The sequence below is a fragment of the Ambystoma mexicanum genome, chromosome 6q (assembly GCF_040938575.1).
Source record: "Ambystoma mexicanum isolate Mex_15411 chromosome 6q, UKY_AmexF1_1, whole genome shotgun sequence".
NCBI classification, from domain to species: Eukaryota; Metazoa; Chordata; class Amphibia; order Caudata; family Ambystomatidae; genus Ambystoma; species Ambystoma mexicanum.
Genome location: NC_090937.1, coordinates 52,806,823 through 52,834,412, shown reverse-complemented (window position 1 = coordinate 52,834,412; position 27,590 = coordinate 52,806,823). Strand labels below are relative to the sequence as shown.

The 27,590-nt window shown below is 47.0% G+C and overlaps 1 protein-coding gene across 4 annotated transcripts in view; it reads left to right on the top strand.

Annotated features, from left to right (window-relative positions):
• Positions 1-27,590, top strand: part of GNE (glucosamine (UDP-N-acetyl)-2-epimerase/N-acetylmannosamine kinase) — a 540,721-nt gene that overhangs the window by 315,833 nt on the left and 197,298 nt on the right. For all 4 annotated transcript variants that reach the window (XM_069630467.1, XM_069630470.1, XM_069630469.1 and 1 more), the window contains one exon: positions 21,555-21,765. In XM_069630467.1, coding sequence (XP_069486568.1) covers positions 21,555-21,765 — 211 coding nt within the window. The remainder of the gene's footprint in view (positions 1-21,554; positions 21,766-27,590) is intronic.

The following is a 27,590-nucleotide window of genomic DNA, read 5'->3' as shown; positions in this document are numbered from 1 at the left end:
AACTTACAGCTTAATTACAGGAAAAACACATGGCAGAAAGAAACAAGAAATCTACAAAGAATATAAATACACAATATACACAACAGGCAGGAGTGCTGGTGCACGTATTTACAGTTCTACTTAAGCAGGCAGTAACTGCTAGGTAGTAGGTGTGTGCAAAATGCAGAAGTGGAGAGAGACAGGATAAGTCCAGGCAAGATGGTAGTCTGTTATTTATCTGCGTCTTTAATCCACCTTGTAAGGTAGTGTCGGAAGGTGAAGTAAGGTTGGTTCTTCCGCAGGGTGGGTGGTAGGGAGTTCCAAAGTTGAGCTGCTTTAACCAGGAAGCTACAGCCACCAACTCTGGACAATTTAAATCTGGGTGTTGATATGTTGTTAGAGTTAACGGATCTGGAGAGTCTTGTTGGTTTAGTTCTCGTGAATCTCGCAGAGAGGTAGCATGGTGCGGCATTGTTTAGGCATTTGTAAACAAGTGAGGCCACTTTTAGATGGATTTTCTCCTGAGTAGAAAGCCAGTTGTTGGCCCTTCTGAGTTTGGTGATGTGGGTTCTCCTAGGAATGCCTAATGCTGCTCTAAGCGCATTATTCTGTAAGATTTGAATTCTTTTGATAACTTCCTTGTTGGCCCCAATATAGAGCGAGTTGTAATAGTCCAACTTCGATAACACGAGCGCTCTCGCCAGTGTGATGCACCTATTGTTTGACAGGAAGGGTTTGCCTGCTATCAATTTGCAGGTGTAGGCGGTGGCAGAAGCCATCGCGTTCACCTGCTTGTTGAAAGTGAGGGTAGAGTCCAGGTAGAAACCCAGAGTTTTTACCGCGTGAGCGGTTGTGATTTGGTTATTATCTATATTAAAGTAGGAGCAGTTAGGGCCCAGTTTTTTGAGGGTAGCGGGTGTGCCAAGGATAATGATTTCAGTTTTGTCATCATTCAGGCATAGTCCATGAGTGGCCATCCATGCCTGGATGATGAGATACACCCTGTTCACCAAGGCCAAATCCTTATCATAATCACCAGTAAGTGGTAGGAGAATCTGAGTATCATCTGCATAGTTAGTGTAGGTGATACCAAGAAGGTCCAGATCATCGAAAAGGGGCTTCGTGAAGATGTTGTAGAGTGTAGGAGAAACACAAGATCCCTGGGGCACGCCGCATGTAATGGGGATGGAGTCTGCTGCTGCGGTGGTGGAGACGACTCTCATGGTCCTATTATTGAGGAAGGATTGGATCCAGCCTGTGGCTTCTTCAGAGAAGTACGCAGCCATGTCCAAATGCCTACAAAGGACCTTGTGGTCAACAAGGTCAAATGCAGCTGATAAGTCCAGAAGGAGGAGTAAGGCTGGTTTTCCTTGAGCCCTTAGCTCGTCAATTTGTGCTTTTAGATCTAAAAGGGCTGTTTCGGTCCCGTGCTGGGGACGGAAGCCAGACTGCCGTGCTCCCAGCAGGTTGTTGGTTTCAAGGTGTTTCTGAATTTGTGAGTACACCACTTTATCTATAATTTTTAGGAGGAATGGCACAGTGGTGATTGGACAGTAATTCGTGGGTATGGCTGGGTCTAGCGTCTGTTTTTTGAGCAGTGGGAGAACCCAAGATTCTTTTAAGTTGCTCGGTATAGATCCTGTTGTGAATGAAGCGTTAATGAGTTTTGAGATAAAGGGAGCCAGGTCTCTGGCTGCATCCTTTATCAGTTGGGCTGGGCATTGGTCCCTCTGACAGTTTGATGGTTTGAGTGACAGAATGATTTTTTCAGTCTCAATAATAGAAACCTTGGAGAACTTGAAGCGAGGAGTGTCAGTGTTATTTTTAGGGGGGGGTGATAGACATTTTAGGATTTGTATCCAGGCTGAGTGAGGCTTTTTTCTTGTCAATTTTAGATTGGAGAGTTGACACTTTGTTAGCTAAGGCTAGCTGAATATTGGTGCACCATAGTTTCTTTGACACAATTGTCTGGCACTGGGATAGGAGATTCTATTTCCTTCAGGATGATAGAGTTCCTTCATGCTAGAGTTGGCTTGGGCTATTCCAGTGTTATATGTTTCTCGTTTTGCTGATGGTATTTCCTTTTTGTAGAGGGTAGATGTATCCCTCAGAGTGATTTTATTTTCTTCAGAAGGTTGTAGTTTCCATGCGACCTCAGATTCTTTTTTCAGTGCGGAGTGTTTTCAGGTAGGGGGGTGTACCAGGAGTTGAGGTGGGCTTTAGGTTTGCTTTGTCTCCTTTTGAGTGGTGCAATTGAGTCCAGTGCAGAGGCCATGATTTTGTTATACTCATTCACTAGAATTTCGGGGTCCAGGTTGTCTGGTAGTGAGTTGAGTGTGGGGAGGATGAGCGGGAGTAGGTTATCTGGGGTGATGTTTCTCTTATTCCTTGTCGGGATGGACGGAGCTGGCTGGGCTAAGGTAGGAGTAGGTCTGTCCGTTTCTAGAGCAAATGTTAGAAGGTGGTGGTCTGTCCAGATTTGGGGGGAGATCGATACGATGGAGGCGTTGCTATTGTGGTCTGCCACCCAATCAAGTATTCTGCCTTTGTTATGGGTAGGGTGAAGTACTCTTTGTGAGAAGCCTAGTTCAGAGAGTAGGTTAACCACTCTGTTTGCATGTGGGTCGTTTTGGTCGTTGAAGCCCAGGTTAATGTCCACTAAGAGGATGGCCTGTGATTAATTTTTTAGGTTATGAGATAGAGTGGTGGAGATATCCTCCTCGAAGGTTCCGATAGGGCCTGGGGGTCTATAAATCAAGTGGATGGTGAGGGTTTGGGAGTTGTTAATAGCTAATTTGGCTGTTAGGCTTTCACAGGATTTAGCGTCATTAGCTGGGACTATCCTGGTAGATAGGTTGGATTTGACAACAAGGGCTATGCCTCCTCCACGGGCTTCGCTTCGGTCTGATCTTAGGATGGTGTAACCATTAAGGGATCGCTAACATAATGGCAGGTCCTGCAGCGGCATGAAGCCAGGATTCCGTAATGGCCAAGAAGTCGAGGTTTTCGGTCTGAATGAGATCAGCAATCTCAATGGCATGAGCAATCATGGATCTGGCGTTAAGGTGGGGGGGTGGTGGATGGAGGTGTGCATATCTTTTCTTGGGTCATGGCAGGGGAGTGCATGCGTACATTCTGTGTTTTGCGGTTAGGGTTGTGAAGTTTTTCTGTACTCCTATTAGGTATAGGCTTGCTACGGTTGGACGAGGTCAACGTTTTAGCGAGAGGTTCATATATTTTAGCAAGTCTGGCTCGGAGTCTGGCTCGGAGTCTGGCATTTCTGGATGTGGTGTTGCACGGTTTGGACTTGAATGAGCAGGGCTGTTGGTGTTCTTCAAGTTGGTCCTTGTGGCTCGTTAGTGGTTGAGGATGTGTCTGTCATGAGCAGCCGACCCTGGCAGGTATGGAGAAGGTGGAAATGGTAGACGGACACCGCCTTTGTAAACATCAGGCGCATTCTAGTCTTCCAGCCTATAATTACCCGGAAGAAGCTAACGCGCATGCGTTGCAACTTTCCAGTGCTACGGGAAAGTTTTTCCTAACGCTCCGGTGCGTTTGTTTTTCTTCCTTCCCGTTTTCAGACGGGATCCCTTCCTTCTCCTTTCCCGGCTTCCTGCCCTTCCCTCATTCTGACTTCTTTCCAGTACGTTGTTCCCTGTGTCTCGTTCTTTCTACCTTTTCCGTGCTTCCCTGTTTACTTAGCCTTGTGCTATGCTTACCTTCGCCTGACCACTCCCTCTGTTGGATTCTCCGCCTGGCAATCTTTGCTGTACTGTTGCTGTTCCATTTCGCCGATCTCCTGCGCAGCACTCTTCCCGGAATCCTTCTCCGAATACACGCATCCGCATCACAGTGCATCCTGGGAATTGAAGTCTTCAGCTGGTATACGCTGTCACAACTTGCCAGGGTTTTTTCGACAAGCTTTTTCCCTGGTCTGGGGTGGGCTCCCTGGGGTCCCCGCTGCCAGATTTACCCGCTTTTCTGGCAAAGTGGCTTCCGGTGGAGCCCATACCTGCAACTACAAGCAGAAGGGAAGGATTTACCAGAAGGAGACCAGCGAAACTTGGCGACAAAGAAGGAAAGGACTCTCCTCAGGCAAATCGGAAGAATCCTCTACAGCTCATACCAGTTCAGGTGAGTAGGGGGTCGGGGAACCTGGTGTTACCACACAGTCCATACCTGAGAGTGTCTGTCATGGTGGGAGAGAGGGCCCAGAGTTGAAGGGTAGTGTAATCAATGGCGGGGACTGAAGCGATCCTGAGTTTGTAAACTAGGAATGCTGTTAGTGTGAGAAGGGCTAGTGTGACTCGTAAGGTTTGCATCTTGTGGTGGTGTCGTGGTAGGGTGGGCAAATCAAGCTGTAACAGTGCTATGTAGGTCAGCCTATTGGGGTAAAACAAGTACGCATGGGAACAAATGCTTCAAGTGTAATGGGCAACACCTAGGTTAGCAGTGATAATGAGTAACTAAATACAGTGGGGCAACACATAGTTTCAAAGTGAGTAATAGACTAGAGTGCAATGGGACTGCACGTGGGAACACTTGGCTCAAAGATCAATAGGTTCGATATAAAACCGTTTTCTCAGGTGCAAAGGGTTGACATCTAGATTCAATATACGAGCAGTTGACTCGAATACAGTGGGACGACATCTAGATTCGAAATTAAACAGTTGACTCAAATACAGTGGGATGACATCTAGATTCGAGATTAAAACAGTTGACTTAAAAGCAAGGGGGTGACATCTAAATACAACCTAAAAGCAGTTGAGGATAAAGGCAGTTGCCTGAGGTGCAATAGGCAGGGTCTAGGCATGGAACGAGAGGGTAATATAGAAGTGAGGGTAGACTGAAGGTAATATAGGCAGTTCGCAATGGCAGCTAAGAGTGCAGTGTAAGGGGGCCAGCCATGTAGATTAGTTCCGTTTTAGTTCCATATGCAGGCACAGTCGGGGAGGGCTCTTAGGTGTGGAGTGACCAAGATGACTGATAATGTTGGTGTCTGTTATCTGTTGCCGGGTAATGTCTGTAACGGAGGGCGGCATTCTATAATGGTAGCGTAAAGCTGCGAGGCGTTGGGCTAATGTAGGAGGGGCATGCAACAAGAAGTATAAAGAAGATGATTATGGCGCTTACCAGGTCTCCGAGACGGTTTTCAGCAGGGGGACTTTCTCTGGACAGGCAATGAGGGAGCCTTTGTTGTAGTGAGCCTTTGTTGTGGTGGGCCGGCTCAGCTTGCCTGCCGGCTCGTGGTTGGTGCACAAGAGCACCAGGAGGGCCAATCAGGGCGCAGTCAGGCTGTGAGGGAGGCGGATGCACCTCACAGCGCTCGGGCGGCCATCTTGAAGTAGCCGCAACTCGTGGTGGCTAATGGTGGTTGCAAACAAATTGGGGCAAACGAGGAAAAATGAGTAGTGCTGGCTGAAGGTACAGGCCAGATGTGAATTTTGCAGCTTGCAGCAGAAATATGCTGCGATGAAACGGCGTTCCGCTGCACTTTCAGGGAGTCGATTTCAATGAAGCACAATTGTGCTGTGTGGCCAGAAGGCTTACTTTCAGGCGAGGGATCCTGGGCACTGCTCCTGCAGTGAAGTGGAGCTCCTGCTCCTCGGATGATGCTACGGTGCCTCTCACCGGACCATCTGCAGATCCGGAATCAAGAGGTGGAAGTGCTGCTGGGAAAGGACGCCATAGAAGCGTCCGTATTATTCAGTGTACTTCCTTGTACCCAAAAAGGTCCTCACCATGCGCCCTGTTCTAGACCTGCACCCAGCGAACAAATTTATAAAACCTCAAATGTTTTGTATGGTAACACTACAGGAGGTGATCCCACTGTTGAAACAGTGGGACCACATGTCCACATTAGACATGAAAGATGCATGCTTTCATATTTCAATGTTGCCAGCGCACAGGAAATATCTAAGCTTCATGATAGAGGACAGGCATGCTCCCCTTCGGCATCGCCTCAGCGCCAAGGGTGGTTGCAAACGTCCTGGCAGTAGCGGCAGCACACCTGTGCAGACTGTCCGTCCCGGTTTACCCTTACCTCGACGCCTGGCTTATAACAGGGGACTCTTACAACACATGTTTTTTGAATACTCAGAAGACCGTAGACCTTCTGTTCAGTCTGGGATTCTCAATCAACGAGAAAAAATCCAGTCTAGTCCCCAGTCAAGTAAAACAATTTCTGGGGCTCTAATCCGGACGAAGGATGGCCTGGTCTTCCCCTCCAACGAGAGGGTTCAGTAAATGCTTTTTCAGATCCCTCAATATGTAGCCAGTCAGGAGGCGACGGTACGCAAAGCCATGCGTTTGCTTGGGATGATGGCGTCATGCATATACTTGGTTCCCCACGCCCGGCTTCGCATGCGTCCCATGCAAGAGTGGCTCAATAGCCAGTGGTGTCAGGCCAGCGGACAATGGGGAGATCTGGTAGTTGTCTCGCCAGCCCTCGTTCTCTCTGCAGTGGTGGTCGAGGGAAAACCTCTTGAAGGGGAAAACCTTCACCATCCCTGCAGTGGAAGCCACTCTCACGACAGACGCAACTCTCATGGGGTGGGGGGCTCACCTGCTTCAGCAGACAGCGCATGGAGTGTGGTCCCCACAAGTAGCATCCAACCATATAAATCTACTGGAGCTATTTACGGTGTTCAAGGCATTGAAAGCCTTTCAAATGTAAATACAAGGGAAGACAAGGGGGGCCTGGGAATCTCTCTACCAGCACGAACACAGCCCAATGACCTGTTCTTGGGTGAATAACCCCTGGGAGAGACAATACCAAGTCTTTAGCTCACTGTCCCTTTCACAGAGAAGAAATGTCCCCGCATATCAGCCTTTGTCCTGCCGAGGGGATTGGGTCCTCCGACGTATTCCATATCTATGACCGTAATCACCACAGCTGTGCTGCTTCGGAAAATCTTTCTACGTCCTGCGTCGATGTGGATACGCCGCCCTTGAGGACCTTTCCTGCGAATCGTGCCGACCACCCGAGCCCGAAGGCGTACGAGTGGTGTCTCTAGTACGGTCACGCTCGACCCCACTCGGAGGCGCGGACGGACCGGTGCCCTGCGATTCAAGAATCGCCAGCATTTTCTTACAGAACTAAGCCCATTCCTCCGGAGTCGCATGCTTGGTGGGATAAACTACCCGCCGATGGGCGGAGTCCTCGGACGGGGGAAGGCGGCGATGATGGCGCTTCCGGGAGTGCCTCGAAGAGGCAGAGGAGTGGCAGGACCCACTCCGGGACCGAGACCCCCTAGACTTACGACGATGATGCGGAGAGTCGCCCCTCGAATCTTCCATCAAAAGCCCAGTGGACCTAGACTTCCGGGGCTTGGACACCTTACCGACCAACAGTTTCTTCTTGCGCTCCGCAAAGCCTTTGGACGTAAGCGACTGGCAGTCGACACAATCATCCGTGTCGTGGGCCTCCCCGAGGCACCAGAGGCAGGCGTCGTGCGAGTTTGTCACCGACATCTTGGACCCGCAGTCCCCGTATTTCTTGAAGCCCGGACGCGGGGTGGAAGAAGAGGAAGATATCTCAAACTTCTTACAACCGAACAGGTTCGAAGAACCGAAAGAACAGAAACTCCAAAGAGTCGAGTTCGCGGAAAAAACGGAACTTAGGCTACGGGCGTTGTGCGTCCTACTTATAACATCCAGTGACGTCGGCCGTCAGAGGTCCTCGAGGGCGGCGTATCGACGTCATCGACGCAGGACGCAGACGCCGAAAGATTTTCCGAAGCAGCACAGCTGTGGCGATTACTGTCATAGATATGGAATACGTCGTCAGACCATCCCATCGAAAGAGCGTTACCAGGTAAGAGAGTAACTTGTTCTTCTGTTGTCCCAACGCGTTCCAGGGGAACTCAGTCTTCTGGCAGACGTGCTCAGCAGAGATTCCCACTGCCCATAGAATACGAATGGCGTCTACACGAAGACATTGTGTCCAACGTCTTCGCAGAATGGGGATTCCCAGAGATCGACCTGTTCGCAACTCGGGAGAACGCCCAATGCCAAGACTACGCCTCCAGGTACCCCCAGAACCGCTCCAAGGGGAACGGTCCCTGAATAACATGGTCAGGGAATTTTTTTATGTTTATGCTTCCCCTCCACCCACCCCACCCCCCACCCCCCTACTCAACAGGATAGTGCACAAGATGCACCAGGAACCAGTCACCATGATATTGGCAACCCAAAGGTCCCTCTCTCCACCAGTAAAACTACCCTGCCCGTACAACATGTCTCAGGACAGGGGGGAGACCCTACACTCATGCCCACAAACTCTGAACTTAGTGACCTTGCTCCTGAGGTCATAGTTTGGACACCTTCAGCACCCTCAGAGATGCATGGACATTCTCAGGGAGGCTGGAAAGCCTAACACCCGCTATTACAATTCCAGCAGATGGAAACGGTTTGTCATCTGGTGTAATACCAAGGGCGTCAATCCCATCGATTGCTCACCCACACACGTTTTGCTGTACCTAACCTATTTGTTGGACATAGGGTTGGTCTTCAAATCCCTAAAAGGTCATCTTGCTGCTCTTTCAGCCTACACCACATCACAACAAAAGGTGTCATGGTGGAAAGTACTGGTGATTAAAGCTTTTATGGAAGGGGTTAAGAGGATTTATCCTCCCATTTCTCACCCAGCTCCTGGATGGGATCTCAATGTGGTTTTAACCAGACTCATGGGATCTCCCTTTGAGCCAATGCATAAAGCAAGTCTAAAAGACCTTACTTACGAGGCGGCCTTCCTAGTGGCTATCACTTCTATTAGAAGGGTTAGCGAACTACAGGCCCTTTCTGTTCTAGACCCTTTTGTTACAGTCCACAGGGATAAGCTAGTTCTGCACACTTACCCCAGATTTGCGCCTAAATTCATCTCGAAGTTCCATGTGAACCAATCGATCGAAATACCTACCTTTTCCCAGAATCCCACTAGCATGGCCGAAAGAAGCCTACACCCACTAGATGTGTGCAGGGCAGTCATGTTCTACCTGGAAAGAACAAAACCACTGAGGAAAACAAACCAATTTTTCGTTTCAGTGGCATTTGGTAGAGAAGGGGATCCTGTTTCTAAATCAGCTATCTCAAGGTGGATTGTCAAATGCATCACACTGTTACGCTCTTGCTAAGAGAGAACTGCCCTTCAAGCCTGGAGCACACTACTCGGGGCACTGGGGCTTCCATAACATTCATTGCAAATGTTCCCCTAGAGTCCATTTGCAAAGCGGTAACCTGGAGTTCTGTACAAAACACTATTGCATAGACACTCATTCTAGATCTGATTCTCAGGTGGGACAAGCAGTACTAGGACATATTTTCTCTACTGTTCCTTCTCACAACCCACCTCCGGGTACTGCTCGCTAGTCTATGCACAGCATGTTATTCTAAGCAAATTAACACGCATCAGAAGACATGCATTACTCACCGTAATAGCATTTCTGATGATTGTATCTGCTTAGATTCACATGCGCCCTCCCTACCTCCCCGCTCGGGGTGGAAGGAACATAGACGTCTTACTACTTCCTCTCATGTACTCACCACAATAAGCCTTGGGCTCCCACATGGCAGAAAAAATACAATCGGAGGGACCTCGGCGCGTGAGGGATTTTGGGTACGCTACACGTCACGATAGGGATAGTGTTACAGACACTCTTATGCCGGCGTCCCCTTTCGGTCCACGAAAGACAAGATGCAATACTCTGCGGTTACCACGGATGTCCGACCATATGCACAGCATGTCAATCTAAGCAGATACAATCATTAGAAATGCTATTACGGTGAGTAATGCAAGTCATAAGGATTGTGACTTTTGCCTAGAAAAGAGAATACGTATAAAAGTTACTTGCTTGCAAAAGTAGTAGGTTGGTAACTAACTCGGAAAGTGAACAGTTACAAAAGTTTTACTTTAGAAATGTTTTGTCATTCAGAAAAGTATATGTAACATCATTCTTTCTTTAGAAACTGTTTTGCCATTCTAACAGAAACTAGATGTAAGGTTATATTACTCAGCTGTGATTTGGTGGTGCCTCTTCCCAAAAGTAATGCTGTTGGTTTCACTTCACTTTTTTGTTAGGATAAATGTATAAGTGTCCCCATCTGGGTCTTGCTTCCCCTGACTTGCTGTTAGCCTGCCCTAGTCTGTTTTAGACACACACACAAAGTCTTAGGTTTACAACTGCCTTTAAGTGGCTGATAGCTCCTGTAAAAAGTGTATAGGTTTTACGTACCTTGAGCATAACTGTGTTATCCCAAAATAAGTTAGTTATTGCTCCCCTTAGTCTGTGAACTGAAAAGCAACTGTAATTGAATATTACACTCCAAGGTCCAACTCTCCTAGAATTACTGTTATCCTGAATCAGAGTTATAGGTGTTTTACTGTTCCTAGAATACATGTTCCACTAGTCACAAAAAGTATATTGTCCATTTGGGTTATTAACTGATTTCTTGCTGAGCATCACAGTACAACTGCTAGGGTCTACTACCCTTATTACTGAAAATAATCTATAATAACTATTGGTTTGACTTCCCTGGAACTCCTGTTAGGTTTTCCAAATTAGGTTATATGCTTGATCTGTTTACCTTCAAGCATGGGGTTGTTTTTCTAGAATGTGTTTATATTATCTGGGATAGTACTTATTTCCACCAGGATTTATCTGGGCCTACTTGTATTGAAATAAACCATATATTTCTACAGTAGATAGTATTTCAGTGTTTATTTGGACCATTTGTATTACAATTTCGAAGGGATTGTGTCCTCCGACGTATTCCTTATCTTTGATAATACGTTTCCAGCTTGCTGCCCTCGGAAATTTTTTCTGTAGAGGGTGCTGCGCGTCGACGTCCGCCGAGTCGATGTCCCTCGACGGCCACCGTATCGGCGCCGACATCACCACGCCCATAAATAGACACGCGCTGCGTCCGTTGTTCAGTTCCGTTTTTCCGCGCATCGTGGGGCCTCGGAACGTCGTTGCTCAGTTCAGTCAGGTTTATCTATCTATTTCGACTCAAATATTCCTTATCGTTCTCGATGGCTTCTTCATCAGAACCGACGACGCCGCGATCCGCCTTCAAGAAATGTCGAGACTGCGGTAAAAAATGGCAATAATGGATCCACACAGGGTCTGTTTATGGTGCTTGGGGACCGAGCACCATTGTTTGGAGTGTGAGGACTGCATGTCCATGACGGCGAAAGCCCTGAAGGAGCGAAAGGAGAGCTCGAGAGAGGTAAGTCAGCCAAATCCTCCTCGAAGGTTTCGTCGGCTGAGTCGAGGCATTTGTCTCCTCGCCGTCGAAAACACTCCCATTCTAGATCTCGAAGCAGCTCCCACCATTTGTCGAGATCTAGACACTCAAAAAAGAGACGTCGAAGGTCCCATTCCTCGTCGTCTTCGGTGTCCCCAGAAAGAGTTTCCTGTCCCACCAAAAACAGTTCTCAAGCTGAGTGGGAGGAATTCAGAAAGAAAATGTTAAGCGTCTTCGAGAACGCGGCCTCGACCCCCTCGAAGACAGCCGAGGGTGATAACCCGGGTGAAAAAGCCAAAAATCAAAATGCCGCGAAACATTCCACCCGAGAGCGCCATGAGCCATCGGGTAAGAAGGCACCGTCTTCGACGCCGTCGTCGAAGGTTCCTTCAACGCCGTTGTCGAAGGGTTCCTCGACGCATCGGTCGATCGGCTCAACGCCATCGTCGACGCCGATGTAAGAGAGGACCAAGGCTCCACAGCCAACGGTGTTTTAAAGGGCCTCTCTAGTTCTTCGAGACCCCTTCCAGTTTTTTCGACACCATTTTCGGCGCCTTCAAAGCCGGTTACATCGGCGTCGACGACTTCGACATTTTCTCGTCCAATAACGACGAGTTTGGCTCCTTCGGCCCTAGAAATGGGCTTTACTCCATTTCAGAGATCAGAATACCCTGGTCTTTCTTCAATTTATGAAGAAGGGGAAGACTCTGACCAGGGAACATTTGGTTTACAGAGATCTACACTGCCTGCTGCAGAGGATTTCACCTCTGAAGAAAGAAGGTTGAAGGAACTACAGGAGTCACTTCATGAGGCAAGTGGACTTGACACTTCCCCAGAAGTGGAATTTGTAAAGCCAGACCAAGGGGAACATGCCGAAAAACCATATAGAACCCTGATGGCAAGAATAATTGAGTTTCTGGGTTGGTCTGCGCCTTCACCTGTTTTCCAACAGGATGATCTAACAGATATATTGGACAAAGGCCCACAGGAGGACCCGGTGGTCCCCTTCCATGCAGCCCTACAAAGAAAAATTGCATCCAATTGGGAAACTCCCGAAGTTATCCCAGCAGTCAATAAAAGATTGTCGACAAAGTATAGGGTAGCGGCTGCTGACCCTGAATACCTGTCAAAACACCCGACCCCAGAGAGCCTGGTGGTTCAAGCGGCAACTTCATCCAGCAGTAGGACTGCTTACCCTACTGTCCCACAGGATAGGGATGACAAGAGGTACGACTCTATGGCAAAGAAAGTCTTCTGCCTGTAGTATGGCGGTCCATCAACGCCACCTGTACGCTCGCCAGGTTCAGTCACACACTATGGGAGTGAGCTTCATCAGCGGCTGACTGCATACCCGATGGAGAGGAGAAGGAAGCCTTCCTTAACATCATTAAAGATGCCATGTGCGAATCACTTCAAACGGGCATCGATTCCGCTGACAGTATCAGCAGGGCCATGGCGACAAGTACAACAATCCGCAGGCATGCGTGGTTGCGAAAGTCGGGCTTTGACCCTGAAGTACAGGCCAGACTTTTGAATATGCCCTTTGACGGCTCTTCATTATTCGGGAAAAAGGCTGATGACGGTCTGGAAAAGTTACAGACTTCTAAAGCAGCAGCAAAATCCTTAGGAGCTGCTATCCGCCAAACTCCTTTTCGCCCCTCAGGAACCTCTGGGAGAGGAAAGTCCTTTTGCTATTATTCCGCATTCGGAAAAGGCAGAGGACAGCCGGCTCAGAGGCCAAAGGAGATCCACCTGAGGTGGACGGGTCAAAGGTACTAAGACCGCAGCAGCAGCAGGTGCCTCTTTACCCTCGGCATCTGCATCAGCTGCCCCCAAACCACTCTGAGGCCTTCACACACAAGACACCTGTAGGTGGCAGGTTAACTCGCCATCTGACGGAATGGCAGGCTATAACGTCAGATGCTTGGGCGTTGGAGACAGTTGCCCAAGGTTACTGCCTACCCTTTCTACACATCCCTCAGTCATCCACCGGGGACAGCCCCCTAAAAGTTCCAGATCCGCTCCTCTTGCAGGAAATTATGGACCTGCTAGAGAAAGGTGCCATAGAACCGGTACCTGTAGCGGACAGGAACAAGGGCTGGTACTCCCCCCTACTTTCTCATACCAAAGAAGGACGGAGGACTGAGACCCATCCTGGACTTACGAGAATTGAACAAGTTCCTCAGGAAGGATAAGTTCAAGATGGTAACTCTCTCTCAGATCCTTATGCCCTCCAGCTCCAGGACTGGCTGGTATCTCTGGACCTTCAGGATGCTTATTTCCATGTGCCAATCCATCTCAAGCACAGGAAATACCTGAGGTTCGCAATTGGCGACTCTCATTATCAATTTCGAGTTCTGCCATTTGGGCTGACCTCCGCCCCGAGGGTCTTCACCAAGCTGATGTCGGTAGTGGCGGCGAGTCTAAGGAGGGAAGGGATCCACGTCTATCCGTACCTGGACGATTGGCTGATCAGGGCCGTATCTTCGGAACAGGCCCAGACCCAGCTGGATTATGTCTGCCTCTTCCTTCACAGACTGGGCTTCTCCCTCATTTTAAAGAAGTCACAGATGATACCATCTCAGAGACTCCAGTACATTGGAGCGGTACCGGACACTTCCCTGGGAAAAGCCTCGCCACCAGAGGTGAAGGCTCAAGATATTCTTCAGATGGTCACCAAGTTTCAAAATGCCCAGCTCTCCCAGCCTTCGACTTTTTGAGGTTGCTAGGCCTCATGGCATCCTGCATCTTCCTTGTGCCAGAGGCTCGCCTGAGAATGAGATCTCTTCAGTGGGCACTGAAGTCAGTGGCCACAATTCTCAGGGAGAATGACAGACCTCCTCCGGATTCCGGACAAGGTAGCCCACGACCTTCAATGGTGGGCCTATCCAGAAAACATCTTGAAAGGAGAACTGTTTTGGCAACCATGGCCGGAGATAACACTGGTCAGACGCCTCGCTCACAGGGTGGGGAGCGCATGCCAACGACTTGACCATCAGCGGTCGTTGGTCTCCATCGGAGTCCAGACTACATATCAACCTATTAGAGCTGAGAGCGATCAGACTAGCGCTGAAAGCTTTCCTGCCATCAGTACAGGGGAGAAATGTCCTGTGTAAGGGGATTCAATTCAACACTACAGCTAAGTCAACGCCTAGTCTATAATACTGAATGAAAACCCTTATTGATATATCTTTAGGTCCAGTTCATGCGTTCTGGATGACTACCCCTATATAACACCCCTCTCTTGGAATCCCCCTGACCCCACTGAGCCAAGAAGTAGTTCTGTTTTGCAAGTTTAAAAGGTTTATTTGATAATTTAAACAATAGATATATATCACCCTTTATAGTAAATTAATAATTGAATATCACACTTAATCTAATATGATAAATATTAACAACGGAGAATCTGGCACTAACACGCTTCTTGATAATCACGAAGGAGTTGACATGAAATGGATAAGGTAGCAACAATACTTTTATGGTTTCAAATGGATGCAATGTGGAATGAAATGCAGTACAGAAAATACTCAATATGATTTCAACAAAACAATGTAATCACTTTTCTCTGGCAATCCCCTCCCCCCCCTTGATGCAAGGCAAGGAAATGGAAGGAAGCACACAGTTCTCAGAAATGCAATCAACTGTAAATCAGTTCAATCCAGCAAGCTTAGACTACAGAAGTTTGATAACACAGGCCCAAATTGCTTTGATATGTGCTGGCAATGAATTAAAAAATATGCTAAAATGCTTTTAATTCCCTTTTCAGAGGTTCAGGGTGAGTGGTATCTAGTTAATATTAGTCCAGGCTCACACTAGCAATGATGCAGGGATAGTTAGCAGGTTAAACGAATTTCTGGCAAATGGAAGGCAAGCAGCAGCTGATTTTACATGTGGAGAAATTTGCAAATCGCGGGAAATTTGCGGATGCGCCGAGCGCTATTACAGAGGAACCACAAGGACTATCTCTATCGTTTTGGGGTCCTAGGAAAGCCTAGGATCTCAGCTTCCAAATAAAAGTTACTGCAAGTCTCTAGCACAAACGGTTGCGGAGATATGAGCGATTGAATAAAGGTCGTTTTTCAGATTTGAAATTTTAAACGCACACTTTTTCAGCTTTAAAAATGATGGCAGGATAACACAATTGCTAAGCTGCAGTTCTACTTGGGTTAAAAATGGATTGAATTATATTATTTTAACTAGGAGATTGGTTCTGCACAGTTTTCTAGGTACTCACACTATATTCTTGAGTGAAATGGGCCTCATCACGGATCTGGTCAGGGTTTTAAATTCGCCTCTGGTCTCTGCACTTCACAGTGATCTGGGTCAGCTCTCTCTGGTTCTCTGGTCTGGGTCTCTAGTTCTGGATAGATTGAAGTCTCTAGTTTGGCTCTCTGGAGGTTTGATGGAGGTAAAGCATGGATTTTTCCGGCAGAGCGTCCCGCTGCAGATGGAATTGAAAAAGTCCCTATCTGTCCTGTCTGTCTGCTTTTATGTGTTTAGAATGTGGGTGTGTTCTAGCATCACTGACCCTACCTCTCTCTCAGCTTCTAATTGGTCAAACTTCCATTTATCATTTGATTGGGGAATGAACTGTGAGTCAGAGTGATGTCATTTTACAGCCTGCAGAAAGTCCACTCCTCCTGTCAACTTACACACAAATCTAGATTTGAAACAAATACATATTTGCAGAGGTACATATTGTTTTAAAATCATATGCACCCATCATGCATTACAGGAGGTATCCCCTGTTCAAACTCTGCTCTTCCTGGGAGCTTGTATTCAGAAATGGCACATATTTCACTTTTTAACTGATTTTGCAATTTCTGACATTGACCCAACTTTACATACATGTGCGCAGGGAGTACGGACATTAACTGATGAAGTTTCAGATTTTTAACATGCATACATTTAGAGTTATCCCCACTTTTCCGCTGACACCCCCCTGAACATACCACCGGTTCTAAAAACCTCTTAAACTGTGGGCAGAAAAATCACAAGAATTATGGTATCATTTATAAAATTTTCACATGTCCGCTCTGAGTTATTCATCTTTTTAAAGTTATGTTCTGGCTCCAAAGGGGTGTGGTTTACCCTCAGCACAAGGTTGAATTTCTGGTTTTTCCAGTTCTGCCAAGCCAGCTTGCTCTCACAGGCAGTGCCCCTCCCCTTTCCTCAGGAGGAAGCCACTTTTTACGACCATTTACGACTCCTGCCAATAAAACCTTTGCCTGAGCCAGGACAGGGCTTTGTTCACTTTCCTGCAGAGCACAGGTAATTCAATTATCAGATAGATGGCATATCCTTAGTGTGAGCAGCAAAAGGGCAGCTAGGCCTGGGAACACAGCTGTGACTCAAGTTTCACTCCTGATGGGGGTAGTTGCCAGGCAGAATTGGAATCTCTTTAAGCCAGTTTCAGATAAAATGTCACTTTTTGTTCCCCAGTTCCTGCATTCAAATAAAACTAAACATTTTTACATATGCAGCTAGAATGCTGATTCTAAGTGCAAAACTATGGCATTTCAACAGTTACAAAGGCATGTGACACCAAACATAGGTCACTCATTTAATCTAAACATTTTCGATTTTAGTGTCTTTAAATCCAGTGCAACTTAAACTGCTGACTCCATAGCTCAGCCAGTTTTGTTATAAGCATTGTTCTGGGCTCTTCATTTCCCAGATTTTGTAGGCACACAAAACTCCATTCTGCCAAATGTCTGCTGGTGTTCAGTGAATATTTTAGATGTGTTGCAATGTTTAAAATAGACAGTTTGAGCCTGCCTTCAGAGAAACACAGGGTGGTTTTAAACTGCCGGCTTTTGGATAGTGGTGAGTACTGGTACTGCACCCATTTTTGGGATTTAAGAAATGAATTCCCCACAATTCTAGGTTGCATTTGGCAATCAGCATTGCCATTCCCAATGGTTTCAGACTACTGTGTGGGTAGTCCAATGGTGGTTTTAGGCAGTTTCCTTCTGTGCCCATAACATCGGCAAAAATGAGTGGCAGCCTATTCTTCATGCATTTCCCTGTGCATTTTCTGGGAAGCTCTGGCCATCATGATGTTTTCCATGTCAGTACTGCACAGTTTTGAGGTAGAGCTCGGATGCATGGGTAAATACATCCCACACCTGATAATGATGGACAACATGGTGGCCATGCACTACCTCAACAAAAGAGGAGGCGTAGGATCACTGCCACTGTGCAGAGAGGCAATGCAGCTCTGGTTTTGTGCAATTCGGGAAGGAATCTCTCTATCGGCAGTCCACCTAGCCGGAGAGAAGAATTTGACAGCGGACGCGCTGAGCAGGCAGAGCACAGTCTCCCACGAGTGGGTGCTAGCTCAGGAAGTCCTTCAAGAGATCTTCGCCCTTTGGGGAACCCCTCAGGTGGATCTGTTCGCCACAAGCACCAACAAGATGTGCGATCTGTTCTGTTCAAGGGAATTTCCCCCGAGAGGAGCTCTAGGAGATGCTTTCGTAGTGAACTGGGAGTTTCCACTCCTTTACGCATTCCCACCAGTCCCTGTTATTCCTCAAAAGGATCAGGAGGTTGAGAAGATTCCGGAAAACCATGATCCTAATTGCCCCAGATTGGGCCAGGAGAACGTGGTACCCGGACCTTCTAGAAATGTCCATCTGCCCTCCAATCCGTCTTCCACTTAAAGAGAATCTTCTCTCGCAGAAGGGAGGTCAGGTTCTCCATCCAGACACCAGAACCCTCAACCTTCACGCTTGGCTTCTGAAAGGTTGAGGTACAAGGATTGGGATCTCCCTGATGACGTCATGGAGGTGTTGCTGTCAGCCAGAAGACCAGCAACAAAGTCTTTATAGCGCTGCCGTTGGAACAAGTTTTGCAGCTGGTGTAGGGAAGAGAATATCGACCCTTTTTCATGTGGTACACCAACAGTGTTATCGTTTCTACTCTACTTGGCAAACTCAGGCCTTCAAGTTGGCACTGTCAAAGGCTATCTCGCAGCGCTTTCTATCTTCAAGCGCAATGCGGAGGAACCATCGTATTTCAAAATTCCTCTAGTGGTACAATTTCTCAAGGGTCTAACTAATGTTTACCCTCCAAAACCATTCCAGGTTCCATTATGGGACTTAAATTTTGTCTTAAACTTCTTAATGGGCACTCCATTCGAACCACTTCACTCTTGCGCATTGAGATTTCTCACACTTAAAACTGTCCTACTGGTAGCACTAACATCTGCTAGGAGGGTGAGTGATCTACAAGCTCTCTCCTGTAAACCCCCACATACAATCTTCCACAAGGACAATGTTGTCCTACAGGTGAAGCCTAATTTCCTCCCAAAGGTGGTTTCTGAATTCCATATTACTCAGAAAATTACCTTGCCTTCATTCTACCCTCCTCCCCATCCGGGGAAAGAGGAGGAAAGGCTACACAGGCTGGACCCTAGGCGAGCTCTCGGCTTTTACATCAGCAGAATGGCTAGGATCAGGCAAGCAGACCAACTGTTTGTAGGATACTCAGGTCACAAGTTGGGACTACCCATAACAAAACAAACCATCTCCAGGTGGATTATTTTGGCCATCCTGGAATGTTATAGACTAGCAGGGAAAGAGCCACCCCAAAATCTCAGGGCTCATTCAACCAGGGGTATCGCAGCCTCTCCGGCTCTCCGGAGAGGGGTACCGGTCCGGGACATATGTGCGGCTGCCACATGGTCGTCCGCACATACATTCACAAAATTTTACAATCTGGATTCCTCCACTGCTCAAGAGACCAGATTTGGCAAGGCCGTATTACATTCGGTCCATCCCTAAAGGGATAAATAACACTATCACTCCCTCCTCCAATTACATACCACTGCTATGGGAGTCTATCATAAGTCTGAGGACACAATCCCTTTGAAGAATAAGTTACTTCTTACCTAGTAACGTTCTTTCGACGGGTTGTTCCTCCGACGTATTCCTTATCGCCCCTCCCATCCATCCCCAGAGTGATAACTTCCCTTGTGGTTGCAGCTTTCGCTCCTTCAAGGTTACTAACCGATTAAGGCATGTCTTTTCTTATGCTACAAAACAGAACTGAGCAACGGACGCAGCGCGTGTCTATTTATGGGCATGGTGACGTCGGCGCCGAAATTTCCAAGGCCAGCAAGCTGGAAACGTATTATCAAAGATAAGGAATACGTCGGAGGAACATCCCGTCGAAAGAACGTTACCAGGTAAGAAGTAACTTGTTCTTCTTTGTAATGATTCTCAGCCTTCTCGCACTCTTAAGAACAGCCTGGTTGCTCTGTCTACGCTATCCTGGGCTCCGGTGATACAGCCTTATACTAAGAGTGGAGTCTTGTACTGCCTCAGTTAAATATTTATTTATTTATTTATTTATATAGCGCAGACCAGGCCCAAAGGCAACCGGGCGCATATCTTGACAGAAAGTTACAGGTATGACAAATCATCGCACTGGTACCAACAGATTGCGATCAGAATATACAGAATATACAATTGACGTTTACAAAGCAAAGCAATGAGCGGGACAGTAATGTCAGAGCAAAGCAAAGCCGGATGGTCCGTCAGAGTCAGTGAGATGTAACTAGCCAAAGCTTGGCTTTGTGTTTGAATAGGTTGAATGACGGTAAGGTTCTGATGGTGAGTGGTACAGTGTTCCAAAGCTTGGCTGCCAGGACAGGGAAGCTGGCACCACCAGCTGTGTGAAGCTTGAATCTAGGGATTGCAAGACCGTGGGACTGTGCAGATCTGAGTACTCGCGTTGGTATATGTTGAGTGAATCGAGAGGCTAGATATGAGGGGGCCTGGTGGTTAACACATTTGTATGTAAGAGTGAGTGCTTTCAGTGAGATCCTTTGGGCGACGGAGAGCCAGTTGAGGTTCTTCCTTGTTTCTGAGATGTGGGCAGATCGAGGGATATTAAGGGCCGCTCTAATGGCATTGTTTTGGGTAGTCTGAAGTTTGTTGAGATTGCCCTGGTTAGTGCCTTGGTACAATGCATTACAATAGTCCAATTTGGACATAACCAAGGTCCTGGCCAGGGTAATGCAGTTCTTGGCGGTGAGGAATGGGCGACAGGCTGAGATCAATTTGCAGGTGTAGGCAGACGCGGCAGCCACTGCATTGGTTTGTCGGGTGAGAGATAAGGAGGCGTCCAGGTAGATACCCAGAGTTTTGGTATCTTTAGATACTTTAATTAGATTACCGTCAATGTTAAAGGAGCCGAACAGGGGACTTAGTTTGTTAAGTCTCTGTTGCGTGCCTAAGATGAGAAGCTCAGTCTTATCATCGTTGAGGCACAGCTCGTGCTGGGCCATCCAAGCTTGAATGACAAGGTAAATGTCATTGAGGGCTTTGGAATCAGCAATGTAGTCACCAGTAATGGGTATGAGTATCTGGGTGTCATCGGCGTAGTTCGTGTAGGTGACACCCAGATAGTCAAGCACATCAAATAATGGTTTGGTGAAGACATTATAGAGAGTAGGGGAGACACAGGACCCTTGCGGGACTCCACACGGGACTGGTGTAGGGTCGGCCGATGCGGTGGGTGAGAAAACTCTCATGTGTCTGTTGTCGAGGAATGACCTGATCCAGTTGGATGCATTGTCAGAGAAGTGGTTTTAAAAATGGTTTTACAAAGCCCTTAGTTGGACTTCAGAAAAACTGTCCTAACCCACACTGATGGGTGAAGTGCATGTGTCTGCCTGCTTCTTTGAGAGCTTCCTCTCTCTCGGGTTGCTAAAGCGATCTATAAAATAGCACTGCTTTGAAAGATGAACAATTTCCTAGGGCAAAAAACCTGCCTTTGAACTAAAGCCCACAATGCATTGCTCAGTGTCTCTGAACTGGAGATTAACTTTTAACAATGGCTATGGATGGTGTAGTGGCATGTGTCTTGCCTGAAATGACGTATCCTACTCTGAAAATGTAGGTAGAAGGTAGTTTTCATGGTTTTTCAACCCACTGTAACATTGATGCCGTTTGATAATGGCTTGCATGCAAACACTTGCCATCTTTAAACACATTGTAAACTCACAAAAGTTATCTACCTGGGCCTGTAGTGCGCAGTACTTATTTTTAACCCCTTAAGTGCTAAGGACGAGTATGCTCATCCTAGGTGCATGGGAATGTTCATTATGAGCATTTTCCTTGGCAGTGTAAGTGGTTAAAAGTGCATAAACTTGTGCAAGTTAGTGTGTGCATATGTATAACGTTAACAAGAGCCTAGCAAAGAGACTGCTGTCTATTACATTGGACAGAAAGCAACCTTTCTGTGTCTATTCGAGCCAAAACGGTTAACTATGCCAAACTGTTTAATTGAAATGCCTTTTATTTGACCTTTTTTTTCTTCAGTTCAAAGATCTACGGAGATGGAAATGCTGTTCCTAGAATTGTGAAGTTCTTGAAGTCCATCAATCTGAAGTGGCCATTGCAAAAGAAATTCTGCTTTCCTCCTGTAAAGGAAAATATCTCTCAAGACATAGACCTCATCTTAGAAACCCATAGCGCTCTCGCTGTGGATCTCGGTGGAACTAACCTAAGGGTAGCAATTGTTAGCATGAAGGTAATTCCGTTTTTTCTTTCTTCTTTAAAGCTGTCATTTATCGCCATATTATCGCACAACATCTCCAGAGCTTTGGAGAATTTCATTTACAAGTTTAAGTCGCAGCCACAAAAGTGAATATTATCACTGTTCTTGTTTCATTACATGTGGCAAGTTATTGAATGAACAGTTTCTCTCAAGTTTAAGTCCTCATCCCTATTTAAGAGGATTGTTTCTATAGAAGCATCTTTAAAAGGAGTAGGTTTCATTTGTATATATTTCTCAGAGGCTGTTCTACCTTTTTTTTATGTTGGTTGGTACTGGATGAGAATGGTAGTGTGCTAGAATTCAGTCTGGAAAAGGCTGCTTGCATCCATTGTATTTGGGTTCAATGCCATGCACAGTTTGCTAGAAAACAGTCTTTAGTTAAGTCCTTGATTGAAAAGTGGAAAGGTGGGTAGTTCTTCAACAGGAGTTGGTGTGCTCTACAAGACTAAATACAAATAGTAGTATGGTAGTGCTTCAGCAGCTGCTTGAATACTCACAAGTAAAGGGTGTCCTCATGCTTACGTTAGGAACCCTCAATACTGTGTGGGGAAGAAGGGGTGTCAAATAAAATATCCTTCAGCGGCTTAGGGGATTAAATCTGACTTAAGAATAGTGGATTGATAAATGGGAGGCCAAGTGACTGCTGTGCTGGCTGAAGATCAGACCAGCATTCGCCATGCATATCAACCATAGGCTCCCAAAGTGTGGTTCGTTTGACACAGCCTCTGATTGTTGGAATAAGAGTGAAATACTAATCAAATTAAATTGCTAAGGTTGTTGCCAACAAACCAAACCCCCTCGCCGCCCGTCAAGTGCGTTTCATTCACTTTTGGGAATTCCCTTTAGTTTCATTTTTAATGCTATTGCTTTTGCTTTTGTGTGGTTTTCCAGCGTGTCTTTTGCCTGTTCCTGGATGTTCTAGCCAGGTCCGAGACTAGGAAGCAGGTGTACAAGAGCATTCAGTGTTTGTTTTGAATTCAGCAATGTCGTAAATTGTTTTGGGTCTTGTTACCTTGAAAATAGGTGTGGGTTTTTGATGTTTGGGTTTTCTGGCCATAGCATGGCAGGAGACCGACAGTATTCCAACCAGATAGATGTTTGACCAGTATTCTATACCCTGCCTCAATGTTTTTATTCAGTGACTTTGCCTGCTTTATGGGGGAAGGCTATTTAATCAAAGAACAGAACCCTTGTTTACTCAGCGATTTCATAATGTTGCCATGCGGATCTACCCATGTATTGATTTTGCAGATCAAGGAATTAACTTGTGAACCTGTTCCTGCAAGCAAAGGGCTGAATTGTGTATTATGAAAGGGTGGAGCCTGGTCTGATGTTGGCAATTAATTGCAAGGACAATATCCGCCCAATTCACCTGACTTAACAGGACTGCTGAAAATTCTACATAAATTATGCTCTCCCCCCTCCCCCTTTTTTTTTAGTATGATTGCCACCCAACTGTACGGACATTCTTTTATAATTTGTTAATGATTTCTTTTTTATTTATTTATGCTGCAAACACTTTATGCAATGGTGCTCTGTCCTCGCAATTAGTACTAGATATCGTTAACGTGTGTAAATGAGTCTAACATGGGTGTATGCGTGGCCATTCCAACGCCCCCACCGGTACAGCAGCATAGAAGCCAGCACCTGCATGGGGGGGCCCCTGCAACGGGGAGGAACTCCCGCGAGCATAAAGCAGAGGGGAAACACGTCATTTTGCCACGCCCAGCTGCTGCTGCACACCTGCTCCTCTCTGCAAGGGAGATAAGACCACGGCAGCCTCATAATAAGGCAAACAAGAAAATGCTGGAGGGTAAGCACCCCAGGAAGAACCTCACAAGCACCAGGGTCAGGGAGAAATAGAGAAAACACAAGGACTAATCTTCACAGAAGATCCCCACTTACAGTAAGAAACTTGGCAAGAACTGAATACAGTACAAAGCACTACCACAACCATGTCAGACGCAGCACAAGCCACTGTGTCCTCATCAGGAAGTGCAGACAACGCACAAGGAGACGGTCAACCGGCACAGGCGGCAGGTGGCACAGCACAAGTCATGCACATGCTGAGCCCATTTGAAATAAGACCCATCAAATCTAGGACCCCGCTGGACCACATGGCTGCGAGACTTTAAGTTCTATGCAGGGGACATAGGACTGAAAGACGATGGGAGGCTCAAAAACACATTGTTCATGGCAGTGGGGCCAGCGGTAAGAGACATTGCGGGCAAATTGCTCAACGTTGAAACGGTAACATATGGAGAACTCCATGACAAACTCTCACAATACTTTGCACCGCACACCAATATCCACTATGAACGCCACATATTCCATACCACAAGGCAAGAGAAAGGCGAATGGACAATTTCGTCATGCGACTCCGCATCAAATTGAAACACTGTGAATTTCACAGGTACTCAAGTGAGGAAGCTCTGAGATCACAGTTCATTGCAGGATGTATGTCACAACCTTTCCGCAAACGACTCCTACAAAAACAAAGATCCCTGGACGAGATTCTGGCGCTCGCTCGCATGGAAGCAGCTGTAGAGCCACAACTAGATAACCTGGGCAAAGTTACCATTCAACAACCCACAAGCAATCCCGACATCATCAACAAACTATACACAGCCCCTAGCCAAGGAGGCAAGCGTCCGGAAGCCACCTGTTACAGATGCGGTTATGAATATCTGCACATGGGTGAATGTCCCGCCATGGGACAACAGTGCGCCTCGTGCGGAGGTATGGACCACTATCGAGCAATGTGCAAAAACGCACCGGGCCCCGGCACGAACAGACAGCGCACCCAGGACAAACTAAGAACAGCACGACGCAGCCCGCCTAACACAAGCACGGAGGATGAACAAACTACTCCCCGACGAGAGAACAGACTGCATGGGTCCACCTCTTCGCGAGGACAGGCGATCACGTGAAGGGTCCAGACGCTCTCAAAGGAGACTTTTCGTCCGGTACATCGAGATGCACTCCCCCACCAGCAGCGACACAGTCGTCGGAAGATGACCAGAGGAAGAAGGGTTATGTATGGGCACTCAACAACAGCACGGCCACCCAACACAGCCCAATCCTCAAGTTGCACGTCAACAACACCCCGCTAAAATTCCTGATTGACACGGGAGCAACGGTCAATATCATAAGTGAACAAGCATATGAGTCGCTCACCCCACCACCGAAAGTCAAGCAGACCACAGTAGACATCTACCCATATGGAGTGACAACGCCATTACAATGCAAGGGCATGATCACGGCTTGGTGCACACACAAGGACCATGTGGCAAAAATTCCCCTGCACATCCTAAAAACTGAAGCCAACAGCGGCTGCATCCCGAGTTTCCGTACCACAGTAGAGATGGGACTAGTACATATACTATATCAATTGATGGCCCATAAATACTTCACCAAGCCGGAAGCCATTGAGCAAACGTTCCCCAAGCTGTTCAGAGGTCTCGGCAAACTGAAAAACAGAAAGGTGCACTTGCACATCAACCCGCAAATTGAACCGGTGGCACATTATCGCGGCATACTGATCAACATTCAAAGACAAGTGGAGGAGGAGCTGTACAAACTCATCAAAATGAACGTCATTGAGCCCGTCTCGGGCCCCACACCCTGGGTATCACCCATCGTCCCCATCCCAAAGAAATCCCCTGTTGGATCCATACGTCTGTGTGTTGACATGCACAGAGCCAACGTAGCCATTGAAAGAAAGACGCCAGTCACCCCGAATAACGGACATGATCCACCTCCTACACGGGATGAAAATCTTCTCGAAACTGGATTTAAAGAAAGGATACCACCAGATAGAAATAGCCCCAGAATCCAGGTACATCACCACATTCGTGACCCACCTTGGCCTATTCCAGTATAAACGACTCAGCTTTGGCATCTCGTCTGCAGCCGAGATATTTCAGGAGGAGATACACAGGGTGATCAGACACATCCCCAATTGTCTGAACTATTCTGATGATGTACTCGTATACGGCAAGACACAGGAGGAACACGACAGAGCACTACACAGTGTGTCAGGCCCTAGAAGAAGCAGGACTTACGCTGAACAAAACAAAGTGTGAATTCTCCAAAGGAGCGCTGAGATTCTTTGGGCACATCTTTTCAGAAAAAGGGATGCGTCCAGACTCAGAAAGTTACAGCTCAGTTTCAGGAATGTTCATGTCTGAAATCGTAATCAACTGCTTGTAACACATTCGCAGTAGTTAAGTCAACATGGCAGTATGATCGAATGCCTGCGCCTATTGAGTTCGGGGCGAGTTTGAGACTTTAAACAACAGGTTTTTACTGCGACGATCGCCATGGACTTTCTCAAAGAAACACGTTTGTTTGGTGAATGAAGCCCAAGTAAGTCTGTGGGCTTCGGCATGCCTGATTTCAAGGAATACAAGCCCAGCTACATCGCGAATCATGTCGAGCAGAGTACCACATGAAGGTGAGTTGCAGAGATTCCACGCGGCACACTCCTGGCACTTTCTGGTGCACTTAACTGGTCTGCGCGCGTGCCGGTGAGCTAGGCGGTCTGGTGAAAAGTGGGCAGGGCTTCAAGGTAATCGCAATAAAGTCCAAAATGCATAGTTTAAATCAGGTGAAGAGCAGAGATTTCATGTGGCTAAGCGGCTCACTCCTGGCACTTTCCGGTGCCCTTTCCTTATGAGATTTAAGATTAAACATTTTACCCACCGTGGAGATAGTTGGTATGAGTGGATTGATCCCTGAAATGACCTCCACATGCAGATTCTGCAAAAAGAATGACACATTGGAAACATTAAAACATCTGGTGACAGAATGTCAAAGTTTGATGTCAGTGAGACTGAGATCTTCGTGAGGCGGTCGTTCACCACGATTCTTTGAGCATAGATGAATGGTGGAACTTGCTGTTGGCAGACTAAAACAGTAATTTAATCTTAGCAGTAACGAAATTCATCAAAAATGTGTTAGGATTGTAATAGATTGTGATTGCAATTGAGAATTTGCAGTTACCGAATAACGATCAGTGATACAAATGCATGGATATGCAATGAGTTGGCAGAATGACACTGAAATTTCCTATTTTTTGGTTTGCAATTTTATGGCGACACGGTCCTGAGGTATGAATGTTTTATTTACTACATGATGTTAACAGGATAAACTGTAAATTAATTTATGAAAGGTTTGTAATAAACCAAACATTTTTTTAAAAGTACCTCTGCTGTCCTGACCCAGTTATTGAACCGACAGGGAAGCTCCGCCAGGGACGACTTCCTTCTTTGGGCTGGTGCGCATAACCAGCCTCAAGACACTCTTCAATTGGAGCCATCCCCCCGACATCCTGCGACATTCCCGGGCTGCAAAATCCCAATACCCAGGGTACCTCGACCACCTTGAAGTGTATTGCCTTGTCGTGATCTAATCTTGCTGGAACTTCGGTGGCATCCTTTTGGACCTCCAGAACCACAAATCCTCTCCTCAGAGTCCCCTCACTAGAGTGCAGGATCAAGAAAAGAAGATTCCAACATGCAGTGATCTTTTTGCTCCTGGTGCTGAGAAAAGGTTACCATTTGCTGCGTGTCCCCCTCTCTCTCTCTACTCCTGCTGCAGGAGCCCATGCAGGTTCTCCCCTTTTGTCACCAGGACCAAGGACTAGGAGACCAGGTTTGCAGCCGTGCATTCAGAAGGCGTCCAGCTGCCTCAGCTTCTTCACTCTCAAGGTACTGTGGGGCTTGGAAAAATTTAACTTGAGCCATTTTTGTCACTCCTTTGCTCTTGTAGTGCTATTTTTGCTGTTTGGGTGTTCA